We start from the raw sequence: 18,474 nt of genomic DNA, 5'->3' as shown, positions 1-18,474 counted from the left end.
TTGCCTATCAAGGGCCTCTACGAGGGCCAATCCAGCTAAGGCCTACCGAACTGCCCCAATTAGGGCCTATCAAGATGCTCCAGCTAGGACCTATCAAGCTTCCTCTCGAGCTCTCTCCCGAAGAAGCACACCAAGAGTTTTAGCCACTCTCTGTGCAACGACACCAATTACAGCTGCTTGCCCACAGAACCTGTCTCATGCTGCCACAAAAATTTCAATTAAAGGGCATACCTTAGATGCCTTAATTGACTCAGGAAGTACTGATAGTTTCATTAAGGAACAGATTGTTGCGAAATTGAAACTACATGTCTTCCCATCGGACCAGGCAATTGCGATGGCCCAGTCATCACTTAATACCAGAATCTCCGGCTTTTGTGTTGTTGATATGACACTTCATGGTCGTATGTATCCCTCCACCCGACTTTCGGTGCTCAAGGACTTATGTAGTGATCTCCTCTTAGGACTGGACTTCCAAAAACAGCATAAGAAACTCACCATTGAGTTTGGTGGATCCAAACCCGGACTTACTATTTCTAATATACCGTCTAAATTACCATTTTGTGCATTATCAGCAGCTTCACTTGATGAACCCTCATTATTTGCCAGTATTCCGCCTCAATGCCAACCGATAATAACGAAATCGCGGCGCTTTAATCAGGAAGACCAATCTTTTATTGCGGCTGAAATCTCTCGACTTCTAGCAGAGGATATCATTGAACCATGTTCGTCGCCCTGGCGGGCTCAAGTCGTCATTGTCAAGAACCCTCTAAAACCTCACAAACAGCGACTATGCATCGATTATTCGCAAACCATCAATCAATATACCGACTTGGACGCCTACCCATTGCCACGCATTGATGATATGGTTAATAAACTGGCCGAATACAAAGTGTTCTCAACTTACGATTTAAAAAGTGCCTATCATCAGTTACCCTTGAAGGTCTCAGATAAGCAGTACACAGCCTTTGAGGCTAATGGACGGCTGTACCAATTTCGTCGCCTCCCATTCGGGGTTACTAATGGAGTGGCTGTCTTTCAACGGGCAATGGATGGCCTGGTTAAGCAGGAAAACCTAAGGGACACTTTTCCCTATCTTGATAACATTACCATTGCAGGTCACGATCAACAGGAACACGACTCCAACCTCCAAAAATTTCGGGATGCCCTCCATCGCCGTAATTTGACCCTGAATGAATCCAAATCTGTTGAGTCGCAACCGACCATCAACATCCTTGGCTACTGCGTAGGCAATGGTATCATTAAGCCAGACCCAGAAAGACTTCGCCCGCTCCAAGAGCTCCCGTCACCTAAGAATCCGGCTTCTTTACGTCGGGCTCTCGGTCTGTTTGCATACTACGCTAAATGGATTCCTCATTTTTCGGACAAAATCCAACCCTTGCTGCATGCTAGATCATTTCCACTGGGAACAGCGGCTGTTGCAGCCTTTAACCTTCTCAAAAAACAGTTGGAGAAAGCGGCTCTTCACTCCATTGATGAGAATCTCCCTTTCGTGGTTGAATGTGATGCCTCGGAGGTGGCGATCTCGGCTACTCTGAATCAGGAAGGTCGTCCTGTAGCATTTATGTCCAGGACCTTACAAGGTGCCGAGCTACATTATCCTCCGGTTGAGAAAGAAGCCACAGCCATCATAGAGGCAGTACGGAAGTGGAACCATTTTCTAGCTCGCCAGCACTTTACATTGATCACGGACCAACGATCAGTCGCCTTCATGCTCGATAATCGAAAACGAACCAAAATTAAGAATAATAAAATACAACTTTGGAGGATGGAACTGGCCTCTTTTGGTTATACCATTTTCTATCGGCCTGGCAAGGAGAATGTGGCCCCGGACACCCTCACACGGGCATTCTGCTCCACTATGTCATCCTCCACCCTCATGGATGTCCACAATGGTTTGTGCCATCCTGGCGTTACGCGCATGCTACATTTCGTACGATCACGGAATCTCCCTTTTTCCACTGGAGATGTAAAGAAAATATGCTCAGAATGCCGGCTTTGTGCGGAATTAAAACCTCAGTTCTTCCGCCCCTCAGATGGTATACTCATACATGCAACCCAACCGATGCAACGACTTAGCATCGATTTTAAGGGCCCAGTGCCCTCTTCAACTCGGAACACATATTTGCTCGCCATGATCGACGAATATTCACGTTTTCCATTTGCCTTCCCCTGCTCCAATATGCTGGCGTCCACAGTAATCTGCTGCCTTGAGCAGGTATTTTCTCTCTGTGGCATGCCGGCTTATATTCACTCAGATCGGGGTCCATCCTTTATGTCGAGGGAACTCAAGGACTACCTCTCAGAACGGGGAATTGCTACAAGCAAAACAACACCATACCATCCCATCGGAAATGGGCAGGTAGAGAGGTATAACGGTATCATCTGGAATTCCGTACGTCTCGCTTTAAGATCTCGGGGCCTACCAGACCAGCAATGGGAAACAGTGCTTCCGGATGCATTGCACTCTATACGGTCCCTGCTTTCTACAGCCACAAATACTACACCTCATGAGCAGTTCTTTGGATTCCAGCGTCGCTCATCTCATGGGACATCACTCCCGTCATGACTAACTACTCCTGGACCTGTATTACTCCGAAGATACGTTCGGACGTCTAAAAATGACCCTCTTGTAGACGAGGTCGAACTAACCGATGCCAACCCCACCTATGCAAACATACGATATTCCGACGGCCGAGAATCTACCGTATCATTACGGGATCTGGCTCCCTGCCCACCAGGACCTAGTGGGACATCGGGTGATGGCATTTCACCAGGAAACTCTTGGGACCTATCGGGTACCCCTCTCCAGGATCCTGATCGGACACCAACTAGCTTGGTACCGGTAGAACCCCGTGCTCAAGGTTGCGACCCTCCCAGTACCACGCATGAAAGTACTGGTCTGCCACAGACCAGCTCTGCACCTCCCTCTGAACAGAGGCAGTCTGACTTTGAACCTATTGGGGCTCGTACTCGAAGCCATGATCTCCCCAACCCTTCACAGGGCAATCCAGGCCACACGGACTCTGGCCAATGGCCAACCGCATGTAAGCGGACCAGCGACCCTCTACGACGGGAATCCAAACGGGTGCGACTCTTCCTTGTTCGGCGGCTGCGGACCAAAAGGTAGACCACAGCCTCCTAAACCTGCAGGAGGGAAGAATGTGATAAAAATAATAACTTCCGGGAAGTTATGTCATCACTTCCTGTGAACTGTGAACTATGAACTATGAACTGTGTACATACCTCACTTCCTGTCATGTGTCACTTCCTGTTGGACTGGTATAAATACTGGTCTGTTCAGTATTGTAAGAGGCTTCTACCAGAGGCATGGTAAAGACCTCTCTTGTATATAGTGTGTTTATAAGTTACTTAAAGCTTACTTTAAAGTTACTTGATGGTAAGCCTCCTTTTTCTTACATCAGGGAGCTTACTGCTTTGGGCCGACACTAGGACAGGTATTTTTGGCTTCAGGCCAGAGCTTGGCATTCACTGATATCTCATTGTTTGCCAGCATATTATGAGGGCTGCATGGGGTGCCAATGCTGAGTTTCAGGATTATGTCGGAAGGGCTCGCAGACGCTGGGTTAGAGGGGCAGCCCTGGCTAGACGCAGAGGGGGCAACAGGCGTCGGCAACGTGGGCCTTACCCACTCAGGCAATACCGCCAGCAGGTCTCGTATCTCAACATGACTGGCGCGCAATGTGTTAGGAGGCTGCGATTCAGAAGGGAGGTGGTTGCAGAGATCTGCCATCTGCTTCACAGAGATCTGCGTCCACAGCTGAGTTGCAGGACGTCTCTGTCGGTGGAAGTGAAGGTGACGGTGGCTCTGAACTTCTATGCCACTGGCTCCTTCCAATCAGCTGCTGGGGACATTGCTAACATATCCCAGTTCGCCGTGCATTGCTGCATCCACCAGGTCACCAATGCCCTTTTCAGAAGGAGACGCCAATTCATCTCCTTCCCCATGACCCTGGAGAGGCAGCAGCAGCGTGCAGTGGGATTTGCAAGAATCGCGGACTTCCCCATGGTGCAGGGCGCCATTGACTGCACGCATGTGGCTTTGCGGGCACCTCTGGACCATCCCGAGGATTACCGCAACCGGAAGGGCTACCATTCCCTCAACGTACAGCTGGTGTGTGACCACAGGCAGCGCATCCTAGCTGTCAATGCCCGCTTTCCAGGCAGCAGCCACGATGCCTTTATCCTGCGACAGACTACTGTGGCTGATATCTTCCAGGCACAGCCTCACCCAAGAGGATGGCTTATCGGGGACAAAGGCTATCCTTTGTGTACCTGGCTCATGACCCCGCTCCGCGCGCCCAGGACCCCTGCTGAAGAGGCATACAACGAGAGCCATCAAGCGACTAGGAACATCATAGAACAAACAATTGGCGTCCTCAAGCAACGGTTCCGCTGCCTGGATCGTTCCGGCGGATCTCTGCAGTATTCGCCGGAGCGAGTCTCCCAGTTCGTGGTCGTTTGCTGCATGCTGCACAACCTGGCTATCCGCAGGACTCAGGCACTGCCACCTCACGCTGAAGCACCACCTCAGGAGGAGGAGCATGAGGAGGAGGAGGAGGAGGAGGAGTACCAGGCCAGGAGGGAGGCACAAGGTCCAAGGGCCGCCCGTCGGCGGCTTATTGAACGTCACTTCTAGGCCCCCTGTCAGGGCATGGCTTGTGCCAATGAAAGAACATGAATGCAGCCGCTCCGCAAGCCCTCAGCCGCTTAAGGCAACAAACACTTCAAAGATCAAACATGGACAATATGAATAAATAAAATGCTTTATTGAACAAACTCAGGGCCCTTCCCACATGAAACCCAAAAACAGACAAGACCCCCCAAAAACAGTCACACACATGACTCACTCCCACAACCTGGGGAGGAATAACAAAACATTTGAACAAAAATGGCCTTCATCCTCGGCCTTAACAGAACAACCATCCCCAGAAACAAAACAACCATCCCCAGAAACAAGACAACCATCCCCAGAAACAAAACAACCATCCCAATATAAACAAACATTTGTCCACACCCTCTACTTTGTGGCCCGCGAGGGCGATTCCTTGTCCAGCCTTTGGCGGCCCCTGGCCGCCCTGCTGCTCCTCCTCAAACCGTGGCCAGTGGCTGCTGCAAGGCTGGGGGAAGGCTCCTGAGGGGCACATGTCGTCACGGCAGATGCCCTTGGGGGTCGGCCTAGACGAGGTCTGGGCCTCGAGGGGCCGGCTGGTGAATGCTGCAGCTGTGGCTGGCCAGCATCAGTCGGACCAGCATCTCGTGGCAGCTCCACTGGGGGAGTGACAGTGGCGGCTGGAGGAATGGGGGCAAGCTGGCGTATGGCAGGCCACCGCTGGTCAAGTGACACACTGGCACTCGCCCGGGCCCGCACTGCAGCATGCGCTGCCATGTGCCGAACGACAGACCGCTGTGCTGCTACAGCGCGGCGGGTGTCCTGGCGATGCCTGGCTGACGCAGCGAGTGTGGCAGCAGTGAGTGCCCGTGCTGCCCTGGTCTGTGACCGCCTCAGACCAGCCAGTGACTGCACGGCACCACTGATCAGCTGCCCACTCGCTGCCTGTGCTGCCACGAATTCGGCACGACTTGCGTCCTGTGCTGCCCCGAATAGCTCCAAACTCCTGGCCTGTGAGGCCCCGAACTCGGCACACTATGAGCCAGGGACTTGATGGCCTCAGGCATCCGTGCCACAACCCCCATGAGCTCGGTGTGCCGGCGCTCCGAGTCCACGGACATTTGATCGAGGAGGCGCAGCTCCTCGGAGTTGACCGTCGGCGGACTGGAGGCCGGACTCTCCCTCTGGGGAGAAGGCCGCCGAGCTGGCCGACCCTTCCCGCGTTGCTGGATGCCACTGGGCCCAGCAACTACACCCCTCTGGGAAGAAGGCCGCTGAGCAACCGCACACCCCCTGCGTTGCTGCACGCCACTGGTCCCAGGAGCGACACTCCCCTCCGACACTTCCCCCACGCTCTCCTCCAGGGAAGACGTGTCCCCTACATTGGCATCCCCTGGCGCGGGTGAGGGTTCCCCTGATGGGCCGCCTTCCTCTTCCTCCTCCTCCTCCTCCTCCTCTTCCGAGGGGCTGTCAGTGGCCGCTTCAGGGACCTCCTCCTCACCATCTGAAAGCAGGAAGGGACAAGAGTAGCTTTAGATTGAGGGGAGGGCGTCAGCGAGGGAGGCATGAGTGGTGGCATTCAGTGCATTGGTCGGACAGTGGCAAAGGATGTAGATCTGATGCGCAAGTGGGACGAGAGAGGTCCAAAAGGTGATGTCCTTACCATTGGTGCCCAGAACAGGGTCGGCATCTCCACTGGCTCCCATGAGGCGACCCATGCGCTCTTCCAGGTCAGTGAGCTGCTGGATCTGGGGACCGCCTCCCCCGGTCTCAGTCCGGCTCTTCTGATTGTGGGCCAGCTTGGCCTGCAAGAGAAAGGACGGCCTCTAAGTACAGTGTGTAGCCCTCATCTGGTGTGCACTGCCTCCCATGGTCGAATAGCTTGGCCAGTGTGTCAAGTGCAGAATGTGCAATTGATGTTCATGCCAGCCCCATAGCTGCTGGATGAGGGCTGGCCATTAGGGCTTTCAGGTCCCTTTGCCCATAATGTGAGGTGCACATGCAAGGATGAGGAGGACACTGGAAAGGCTACTCACCCTGACAATCCTCGTGAGGTCATTGAACTTTTTTCTGCATTGGATAGAGTTCCTGGGGACCTCGCTGTTGGCTGTCACCCTGATGGCGACCTCCCTCCAGGCTTTCCTGTAGACGCTGGTCGCAGGCTTCTTCCCACTGTCCGGGAACAGGTGTTTGTGTCTCCTCTCCAAAGCCCCAACCAGCAGCTTCAAATCATGGCCAGAGAAGCGCTGCACTCGTTCACGGGCCTTCTGCATCTTTCCCGGTGCTATTTATGTTCAGCAGCAGTGTTTAGACCTAGCTGGAGGGCTGCAGTGTCCAGGGCGTGGCAGCAGACGAACTCGACCCTTCCCCCTTTAAGAGCTGGCCGGCGCCAGGGTGTCTGCTGTCCATCAAGAAATGACCGCACCTGCGCTGCGCCCGGCCTCGGCGGTTTAGCTCAGCACCGTCGGCTTTGCGCCTAAAGATAGTTGTGGAATGCCAGTTTTAGCGCTCGAGCAAACTCTTAGGGCGAAGCTACTGAATATCGGCGAAGTGGCCTCGACTTTGCGCCGGGCGCAAACTTTAGCGGCCGCCCGACTTTTCCGCCCCAAAAGTGGCTATACTGAATTTCTAGGCCAGTATCTCTTTTAAAAATAAAATAAGATTTACCAAAAACGTTTTATAAGTACTTTCACTTTCATCTTTCAAGGTATTAAAAGGTAGAAATGTTGCCCGGCAGCAGATTCACAAAGGGACAGAGACAGGGCCCGAAAGCCTGGGACTCGATTTAAAATGTTGCCTGGCAGCAGATTCACAGAGGGACACAGAGAGGCCCCAAAGCCTCGCACCCGATTTAAACCGCCCGGTCCAAAACAGCTCTGGCAAAGCCGGGCTCCCCCAGCTAGTTAACTATAAATAAGTTTTAAAAAATGTTTTAAACAATTAATCAATTTTTTGAAAAAAATAAATTTTTAAAAAATAGGGTCTAAAACTAAACTTACCTTACTGTAAATTCTTTAAAAATAATAAAGCTGTGGAAATTTTTTTCTAAATTGTACTAAAAGCCCACTTACCTGTAAAACGAAGTACGTAACGTCTGGTTTTTCCACGCGTAAAAACCGGAGGCCTTTACACTCAGGCAACTCTGGGAAAAAAAAAGGAATTTCACTGCGCACGCGCTGCCTGTGAAGTCGCACGTGTTCTGCCTCTTAACCGCTTGGGTCAGAGGACAGGAAATGCCGGTTTTCAGCGCATGCGCTGCGCATGCTGAAAACCGGCAATTCCTCCGGTCACACGCGTGAGTACCCCGTCCGTACTCACGCGTTGTGACAGGAATTACTGGGCCAATACATAGAATTATACAGAACTAGCTGGGGGAGCCCGGCTTTGCCAGGGCTGTTTTGGACCGGGCGGTTTAAATCGAGTGCGAGGCTTTGGGGCCTCTCTGTGTCCCTCTGTGAATCTGCTGCCGGGCAACATTTCTACCTTTTAATACCTTGAAAGATGAAAGTGAAAGTACTTATAAAACGTTTTTGGTAAATCTTATGTTATTTTTAAAAGAGATACTAACTTTTTCAAAGCTGGATGATCAAAGTAGTTTGAGCTGGAAGCTGAAGCAATGTCAGTGAAACAATGGCTGCCACATCCCTGAGATGAAAACGATTAGTCCCGCCCACACACACACACACACCGATTGGCCAACCATCAGGGGACCGTACTGTAGGATTGGTCAATCGTGATGGCACAGGATTGGTCGAACCTTGACGTCAGTCAATCAATGCTAAGTAGCAGATAATGAGTTTAATTTTGAAGGTTTTTTGCATAAGGCGCGAACAATTTTGGTCCGACTGAAAAGTAAATACACTTACGACCGTCCCGGACCGTAAGCTTTCTTCGGAGGTAACGCGCGCGTAGGTAGGCTCTATAACTTTCGAGCGCATAGCCGGAGCGACTGGGGGGAAGAGAGAGAGCGACTGGGGGGAAGGGGAGGGGGGGGAAGGGGAGGAAGGGGAGGGGGGAAGGGGAGGAAGGGGAGGGGGGAAGGGGAGGGAGGGGAAGGGGAGGGAAGAGGGGGGAAGGGGGGGAAAGGGGAGGGGGGAAGGGGAAGGGGGGGAAGGGGGAGGAGGGGGGGAAGGTGAGTCCCCGAGCCCCCTGATCTCCGCCCCCCCATCACCCGAGCCCCGCCCCACCGATCTACCGAGCCCCGCCCCACCGATCTCCCGAGCCCCGCCCCCCCGGATCTCCGGAGCCCCGCCCCCCCCCCGATCTCCCGAGGCTCGCCCCCCCCCCGATCTCCCAAGGCTCGCCCCCCCCGATCTCCCGAGTACCGGCCCCCAGCCCTCCCGCTCTCCCGCTCTCCGGAGCCCCGCCCTCCCGCTCTCCGGAGCCCCGCCCTCCCGAGCTGGCTTCAAGTCCGTCGATTGCGGCTGTGAGAGACGGCCGGCGGGCCCGGTTGCCGGGGTAACCCTTCCTGCTCACCAAGCCCCGCCCGAGATCTGCACTCCCGAGAGCCCCGACCCCCCACCCGAGCAGAGCGGGGAACAGAGAGAGACGCCGCGTCTCAGCTGCTCCTGCTGCGCGCGCACCCTGACCCTCGTGCCTGATGCCGTTGCCCCGGGTAATGTGACACGGGGGCGGGGGGGGGCGGTGAGGAGCTTAGCAGAAGCCGTGGGACAATTACCTAGCTCGGGCCTGGCTGGGCAAGAAAGGCCCAGGCTTTGAGGCCTAACAAAAACGGGGAAAGGTAGGAAAAAGAATCTTCAGGTTAGAGAAAATATTTACAAATGAATGAAGTTTTTTTTAAAACAAGTTAATAGAAGCAATTTTATTTTGCTGGAAATGTATATTTGAAAAGAAAGACGCAGAAAGCAGGAAAAAGAATGGAAGCAAGATGGCGGCTACTCACCTCGGTTCAGAACGATAAGGCCCGCCCACACACGCACCGATTGGTCGACCGTCAGGTCACCAAAGCATAGGATTGGTCAATCGTCCCGTCACTCGACCGTAGGAGGGCCCGGCTGCACGCGCCAGGAACCTGGCGTACGATTGATCGACCTCGAGGTCACTTTGTCGCTAATGAGCGGATAATGAGATGCTAATGAGCGGAATTTTGAAGGTTTTTCGGATACCGCGGGCGCAATTTTTGTCCGGCCGAAACGTAAATACGCTTACCATTGTTTTGGAACGGTGAGCTTTCTTTCGACGTAACGCACGCGTAGGTACGCTCTGTAACTTTCGAGCGCATAGCCGGACAGACGCACACGTGAGGACAGACAGACAGAAGGACAGACAGATAGACAGACAGAAAGAAGTATCCGTTTATATATATATAGATTTACAGCACAGCAATAGATCATTTGATGCCGCCATTTATGCTCCACATGAGCCTCCTCCCTTTTCGTCTAACCCTATCAGCATATCCTTCTATCCCTTTCTCCCCCATGTGCTTATCTAGCTTCCCCTTAAATGCATCTATGTTATTCGCCTCAACTACTCCTTAGAATCATAGAATCATAGAAATTTACAGCACAGAAGGAGACCATTTGGTCCATCTTGTCCGCGCCGGTCGACAAAGAGCTATCCACCCTAATCCCACTTTCCAGCACTTGGTCCGTATCCTTGTAGGTTACGGCACTTCAAGTGAATATCCAAGTACTTTTTAAATGTGATGAGGGTCTCTGCCTCTACCACCCTTTCAGGCAGTGAGTTCCAGACCCCCACCACCCTCTGGATGAAAACATTTCTCCTCAAATCCCTTCTCAACCTCTGACCAATTACTTTAAATCTATGCCCCCTGGTTATTGACCTCTCTGCTAAGGGAAATAGGTCCTTCCTATCCACTTTATCTAGGCCGCTCATAATTTTATACGCCTCAATTAGGTCTCCCCTCAGCTCCCTCTGTTCCAAAGAAAACAACCCCAGCCTATCCAATCTTTCCTCATAGCTAAAATTCCCCAGCCCAGGCAACATCCTCGTAAACCTCCTCTGCACCCCCTCTAGTGCAATCACATCCTTCCTGTAATGTGGTGACCAGGACTGCACACAGTATTCTAGCTGCGGCCTAACTAGTGTTTTATACAGTTCAAGCATAACCCCCCTGCTTTTATATTCTATGCTTTGGCTAATAAAGGCAAGTATCCCGGATGCCTTCTTAACCACCTTATCTACCTGTCCTGCTACCTTCAGGGATCTGTGGACATGCACTCCAAGGTCCGTCGGATCCTCTGTACTGGTCAGTGTCCTACCATTTACTGTGTATTCCCTTGCCTTGTTAGCCCTCCCCAAATGCATTACCTCACACTTGTCCAGATTGAATTCCATTTGCCACTGTTTTGCCCACCTGACAAGTCCATTGATATCTTCCTGCAGTCTGCAGCCTTCTCCTTCATTATCAACCACACGGCCAATTTTTGTATCATCTGCAAACTTCTTAATCATACTTCCTACATTCAAGTCCAAATCATTGACATATACCACAAAAAGCAGAGGACCCAATACTGAGCCCTGCGGAACCCCACTGGAAACAGCCTTCCAGTCACAAAAATACCCTTTGACCATTACCCTTTGTTTCCTTGCCCTGAGCCAATTTCGGATCCAACTTGCCACTTTGCCCTGGATCCCATGGGCTTTAACTTTCATGACCAGTCTGCCATGCAGGACTTTATCAAAAGCCTTGCTAAAATCCATATAGACTACATCAAACGCACTACCCTCATCGACCTTCCTTGTTGCCGCCTCAAAAAATTCAATCATGTTAGTCAGACACGACCTTCCCTTGACGAATCCATGCTGACTGTCCCTGATTAATCCGTGTCTTTCTAAATGAAGATTTATCCTGTCCCTCAGAATTTTTGCCAATAATTGTGGTAGCGAGTTCCACATTCTTACCACTCTTTGGGTAAAGAAGTTTCTCCTGAATTTTCTATTGGATTTATTAGTGACTATCTTGTAATTATGGCCCCTAGTTTTGGTCTCCCTCACAAGTGGAAACATCTTCTCTACATCAACCCCCTTTAGGTCACCACTCAGCTTTTTCTCTTCTAGAGAAAAGAGCCCCAGCCTGTTCAGCCTTTCCTGATAGTTTTTACTTCTCAGTTCTGGTATCTATGTTTTGGTATCTATCTCAACAGTTGACCAAAGTGGTATAGAGAAAGCAGGCCTGCTTGGGTGTTTCCAATTGACCGATTTAAAAACCAGTTATAATATCTTTGCATTTCTGTTTCTAGTGTGCCAGTACATTCAAAAGATTAAGCATGATCTATGGCAGGACACAAAGTTTGTCTCTTCATATGTCCAGAAAGAAGACATCTTGCTGAACGATACTTACACTGAGACTCTTATGGAATTAATCAACGCAGTCAATGAAACCAAAGGAAACATCTCCCACTTGGCGGATTTGTTCAGTGACACGGGAGTCATCAATGAAGATGCAGAAACGGTGTTTGTAACTGGAGACGCTGGGGTTGGTAAGACCATACTGCTCCAGAGACTTCAGAACTTGTGGTCCAAGGGAGAGCTGTCCATTGGTGTTAAATTCTTCTTCAAATTTAGATGCCGACTATTCAGTAGCTTTAAGGAGGAAGACAAGATCTCTCTCAGAGATCTACTGTTCAAGTACAACTGTTACCCTGACAAAGACGCTGATGAGATATTCAGTTACATCCGGCAGCACCCAGCTTCTGTTCTCTTCACACTGGATGGGTTTGATGAAATTAATATGGACTGTGACCTTAATGACATCCCTGACATCTCTTCGCCCTTTGACCCCACACATCCTGTGGCCCTGTTGATGAATCTTCTTCGAGGAAAGTTATTAAAAGGTTCCAAAAAATTATTGACAGCAAGAACTGGCACAAACCTACCGATGAGAATGGTGAGAAAGAGAGTGACACTGAAGGGCTTTTCCAAGGACCATTTGCTGCAGTATTTGAAGAAGTTCTTCAAAAACGAGGCCCATCAAACTTTGGTTTTGACCCAGCTGGAGGCGAACCCTCACCTGTGCAGTCTATGTTCAGTGCCGCTGTTTTGCTGGATTATATTTAAATGTTACGAACACTTTCAGTCCACGTGTAGCTCCCAGCGGCTGGCGGATTATGTTACGCTGACTGACATCTACCTGTTGATGTTGGAGGCTTTCCTAAACCGCTTTTCCAAGGTGGGATTAAACAAAAGAAACAATAGTCAAAGCGAGACCTTCAAAGCAAAGAAGGGCGCGTTAATGAGACTGGGCAAATTGGCAAAAGAGGGGATTGAAAACAGCAACTTCATCTTTAGTCAGGAGCAAATCTCAGCGGCTGACATCTCGGAGGAGGATTTACAGTTGGGCTTTGTCAAAACTGCAGGCCATTACGACGGATTTGGGAACCAATCGACTTATGAGTTCCTTCATTTGACCCTCCAGTCATTTTTCACCGCATTCTCCTTGGTTGTAGATGAGGAAATCAGTGCGAGGGAAACCATTAAGTTTTTTGCCAAATGTGATAGCCACCTGACTGGAGCCCGGGTCAACGTTCTTTTGTTACGATGCTTTGGCTATAACACCCATCACAGAAAGGACCCATTTGAAACAAATGAGCATTTGCAGTTCACTACTCTTTTCCTTTGCGGCTTATTGTCAAAAACTAACAGGGACTTCTTCAAACATTTGGCTTCGGCGAGAAGTGTCCAAAGGAAGCGGTCGGCGCTCAAGGCCTACCTTGCCGACTGTGTAAAGTCACACTTAAAAAATCTTCCTCAGTCGCCATTTGAAGAATTTTCTAAAGTGCAGGCCTTGCCCCGTTTTGTTTGGTTGATGCGCTACATTTTTGAAACACAGAGTGAAGAGGTAGCCAATCTCGCAGCTAAGGGGATTTGCGCTGATTATATTAAACTCACCTTCTGCAATGCCTTCTCGGCCGACTGCAGTGCAATCGCAAATATTTTGCGCCATCGTAAAAAACCAATTGCACTTGAACTGGACAACAACAATATCAATGACTATGGAGTGAAAGAACTAATTCCTTGTTTCGATAAACTTACCGTGGTTAGGTATGTTTTCAGATATTCTCTTCCATTCTTCATGAAAAGGTTCTAGCTTTCTGTATCAAAGTTTTTGTTGTGTCATCTAGATAGAAACGAAAGACCTTGCATTTATATAGCACCTTTCATGACCTCAGGACGTCCCAATGCTTTACAGCCAATTAAGTCATTTTGAAGTGTAGCCGCTGTGTTAATGTAGGGAAACGTGGCAGCCAATCTACGCACAGCAAGGCCCCACAAACAGCAATGGGATAAATGACCAGATAATCTGTTTTTTTATAAAGTGATGTTGGTTGAGGGATAAATATTGGCCAGGGCACCGGGGAGAACTCCACTGCTCTGTTTCAAAATAGTGCCGTGGGATCTTTTATGTCCACCTGAGAGGGCAGCCAGAGCCTCAGTTTAATATCTCATCCGAAAGACGGCACCTCCGACAGCGCAGCATTCCCTGAAAGAACTTGCATTTATAGAGCACCTTTTGCATCCCCACAGACGTTCCAGAGTCCTTCACAGCCAATGAATTACTTTAGTCACTGTTGTTGTGTAGGTAAACGCGGCACTCGATTTCACACACCAAGGTCCCACCAGCAGCAGTTAGATCAATGCCAAGCTAATCTGTTTTGGTTGAAGGAAGAATGTTGCCCCCCTGAGCAGGCAAATGGGACCTCAGTTTAACATTTGGTCCAAGAGATGATGATGCACCACTCCCTCAGTACTGCAGTGAAGTGTCAGGCTAGATTATGCGTTGAAGCCTCTGGAGTGGGGCTTGAACCCACAAGCTACCGACTCAGGAGAGAGTGCTAGCAACTGAGCCAAGTTGATAGACAAAGATTCTGTCCATCTCGCATGTTAAAAGTGCACTCTTTGAGGACTGAAATATCATTTTTGAACAAAATAGAAGATTATATTATAGAATCTTGCAGCACAGAAGGAGGCCATTTGGCCCTTTGTGCCTGTGCAAGCTCTTTGAAACAGCAATCTAATTAGTCCCACTTTCCCGCTCTTTCCCTATAGCCATACAAATGTTTCCTTTTCCAGTATATATCCAATTCCCATTTGAAAATTTATATTGAATCAAGGATCAGTGCTTGGGCATCAGCTATTTACAATCTATATCAATGACTTGGATGAGGGGACTGAATGTAATGTATCCAAGTTTGCTGACGATACAAAGTTAGGAGGGAAAGTAAGCTGTGACGAGGATGCAAAGAGGCTGCAAAGGGATCTAGACAGGTTAAGTGAATGAGCAAGAACATGGCAGATGGAATATAATGTGGAGAAATGTGAAGTAATCCACTTTGGTAGGAAAAATAGAAAAGCAGAATATTTTTTAAATGATGAGAGACTGGGAAATGTTGGTATTCAGAGGGAGCTTGTACACGAATCACTGAAAGTTAACATGCAGGTACAGCAAGCAATTAGGAAAGCAAATGATATGTTAGCCTTTATTACAAAGGGATTGGAGTATAAGAGTAAAGAAGTCTTACTACAATTATATAAAGCTTTGTTTTTTAAAAATTCGTTTATGTGATGTGGGCGTCGCTGGCAAGGCCAGCATTTATTGCCCAATCCTAATTGCCCTTGAGAAGGTGGTGGTGAGCCCGGCAGATTGGAAAACTGCTAATGTAACACCCTTATTTAAGAAGGGAAGTAGACAAAAAGCTGGAAACTATAGACCAGTTAGCCTAACATCTGTGGTTGGCAAAATGTTGGAGTCCATTATTAAGGAAACAGTAACAGAGCATTTGGATAAACATAATTTAATAGGACAGAGTCAGCATGGTTTTATGAAGGGGAAGTCATGTTTGACAAATTTGCTCGAATTCTTTGAGGAAGTAACATACAGGGTGGATAAAGGGGAACCAGTGGATGTAGTGTATTTGGACTTCCAAAAGGCATTTGACAAGGTTCCACACAAAAGATTACTGATCAAGATAAAAAATCACAGGATTGTGGGTAATATACTGGCATGGGTGGAAGATTGGCTATCTAACAGAAAACAAAGAGTTGGGATAAATGGTTCATTCTCGGGCTGGCAATCAGTAACTAGTGGTGTTCCGCAGGGGTCAGTGCTGGGACCCCAACTCTTTACAATCTATATTAACGATTTGGAGGAAGGGACCGAGTGCAACATATCAAAGTTTGCCGACGATACAAAGATGGGAGGGAAAGCAGTGAGTGAGGAGGACATAAAAAACCTGCAAAAGGACATAGACAGGCTAAGTGAGTGGGCAGAGATTTGGCAGATGGAATATAATATTGGAAAGTGTGAGGTTATGCACTTTGGCAGAAAAAATCAAAGACCAAGTTATTATCTAAATAGAGAGAAACTGCAAAGTGCTACAGCACAAAGGGATCTGGGGGTCCTGGTGCATGAAACACAAAAAGTTAGTATGTATTTGCAGCAGGTGATCAGGAAGGCCAATGGAATCTTGGCTTTTATTGCAAGGGGGATGGAGTATAAAAACAGGGAAGTCTTGCTGCAGTTATACAGGGTATTGGTGAGGCCACACCTGGAATACTGCGTGCAGTTTTGGTTTCCATATTTAAGAAAAGATATACTTGCTCTCGAGGCGGTTCAGAGAAGGTTCACTCGGTTGATTCCAGAGATGAGGGGGTTGACGTATGAGGAAAGGTTGAGTAGGTTGGGACTCTACTCATTGGAGTTCAGAAGAATGAGAGGCGATCTTATCGAAACATATAAGATTGTGAGGGGGCTTGATCGGGTGGATGCGGTGAGGATGTTTCCACTGATGGGTGAGACTAGAACTAGGGGGCATAATCTTAGAATAAGGGGCTGCCCTTTCAAAACTGGAGGAGAAACTTCTTCACTCAGAGGGTAGTAAATCTATGGAATTTGCTACCCCAGAGAGCTGTGGAAGCTGCAACATTAAATAAATTTAAAACGGAGATAGACAGTTTCCTAGCAGATAAGGGAATTAGGGGTTACGGGGAGAGGGCAGGGAAGTGGACGTGAGTCTAGATTCGGATCAGCCATGATCCTATTGAATGGCGGAGCAGGCCCGAGGGGCCGTATGGCCTACTCCTGCTCCTACTTCTTATGTTCTAGAACCGCTGCAGTCCGTGTGGTGAAGGTACTCCCACAGTGCTGTTAGGGAGGGAGTTCCAGGATTTTGACCCAGCGACGATGAAAGAACAGCGATATACTTCTAAGTCAGGATGGTGTGTGACTTGGAGAGGAACTTGGAGGTGGTGGTGTTCCCATGTGTCTGCTGCCCTTGTCCTTCTAGATGGAAGAGGTCGTGGGTTTGGGAGGTGCTGTCGAAGAAGCCTTGGCGAGTTGCTGCAGTGCATCTTGTAGATGGTACACACTGCAGCCACGGTGCGCCGGTGGTGGAGGGAGTGAATGTTTAAGGTGGTGGATGGGGTGCCAATCAAGTGGGCTGCTTTGTCCTGGATGGTGTCGAGCTTCTTGAGTGTTGTTGGAGCTGCACTCATCCAGGCAAGTGGAGAGTATTCCATCACACTCCTTACTTGTGCCTTGTCGATGGTGGAAATGCTTTGGGGAGTCAGGAGGTGAGACACTCGCTGCAGAATACCTAGCCTCTGACCTGCCCTTGTTGCCACATTATTTATGTGGCTGGTCCAGTTAAGTTTCTGGTCAATGATGACCCCCAGGATGTTGATGGTGGGGGATTCGGTGATGGTAATACCGTTGAATGTCAAGTGGAGGTGGGTAAACTCTCGCTTGTTGGAGATAGTCATTGCCTGGCACTTCTGTGGCGCGAATGTTACCTGCCACTCATCAGCCCAAGCCTGAACGTCGTCCAGGTCTTGTTGCATGCAGGCATGGACTGCTTCATTATCTGAGGAGTTACGAATGGAACTGAACACTGTGCAGTCATCAGCGAATATCCCCATTTCTGACCTTATGTTGGAGGGAAGGTCATTGATGAAGCAGCTGAAGATGGTTGGGCCTAGGACACTGCCCTGAGGAACTCGCGATGTCCTGGGGCTGTGATGATTGACCTTCAACCACCACAACCATCTTCCTTTGTGCTAGGTATGACTCCAGCCAGTGAAGCGTTTTCCCCCCGATTCCCATTGACTTCAGTTTTACTAGGGCTCCTTGATGCCACACTCGGTCAAATGCTGCCTTGATGTCAAAGGCAGTCACTCTCACTTCACCTCTGGAATCCAGCTCCTTTGTCCATGCTTGGACCAAGGCTGTAATGAGGTCGGGAGCCGAGTGGTCTTGGCAGAACCCAAACTGGGCATCAGTGAGCAGGTTATTGGTGTGTAAGTGCCGCTTGATAGCACTGTCGATGACACCTCCCATCACTTTCGATGACACCTTCCATCACTTTTGATGACACCTTCCATCACTTTGCTGATGATTGAGAGTAGACTGATGGGGCGGTATTTGGCCGGGTTGGATTTGTCCTGCTTTTTGCGGACAGGACATACCTGGGCAGTTTTCCACATTGTCGGATAGATGCCAGTGTTGTAGCTGTACTGGAACAGCTTGGCTAGAGGTGCAGCTAGTTCTGGAGCACAAGTCTTCAGCATGATAGCTGGGATGTTGTCTGTGCCCATAGCCTTTGCTGTATCCAGTGCGCTCAGCTGTTTCTTGATATCACGTGGAGTGAATTGAATTGGCTGAAGACTGGCTTCTGTGATGGTGGGGACCTCAGGAGGTTGCCGATATGGATCACCCACTCAGCACTTCTGGCTGAAGATGGTTGCAAACGCTTCAGCCTTGTCTTTTGCACTCACGTGCTGGGCTCCATCATCATTGAGGATGGGGATATTCATGGAGCCTCCTCCTCCCGTTAGTTGTTTAATGG

The 18,474-nt window shown here is 49.5% G+C and overlaps 1 protein-coding gene across 2 annotated transcripts in view; it reads left to right on the top strand.

The window, feature by feature from the left end:
* The window catches only part of LOC147117780 (nucleotide-binding oligomerization domain-containing protein 1-like), a 92,428-nt gene that overhangs the window by 30,952 nt on the left and 43,002 nt on the right, over window positions 1-18,474 (top strand). For both annotated transcript variants that reach the window (XM_085989045.1, XM_085989044.1), the window contains exon 4: window positions 11,875-13,675. In XM_085989045.1, coding sequence (XP_085845171.1) covers window positions 11,875-13,675 — 1,801 coding nt within the window. The remainder of the gene's footprint in view (window positions 1-11,874; window positions 13,676-18,474) is intronic.

Source organism: Somniosus microcephalus, chromosome 5 (assembly GCF_052327205.1).
Source record: "Somniosus microcephalus isolate GS21.2 chromosome 5, FLI_Smic_1.0, whole genome shotgun sequence".
In the NCBI taxonomy this organism is placed as follows: domain Eukaryota; kingdom Metazoa; phylum Chordata; class Chondrichthyes; order Squaliformes; family Somniosidae; genus Somniosus; species Somniosus microcephalus.
Note: the sequence above shows the minus strand (reverse complement) of the source record. Positions and strands in the feature narration are given on the sequence as shown.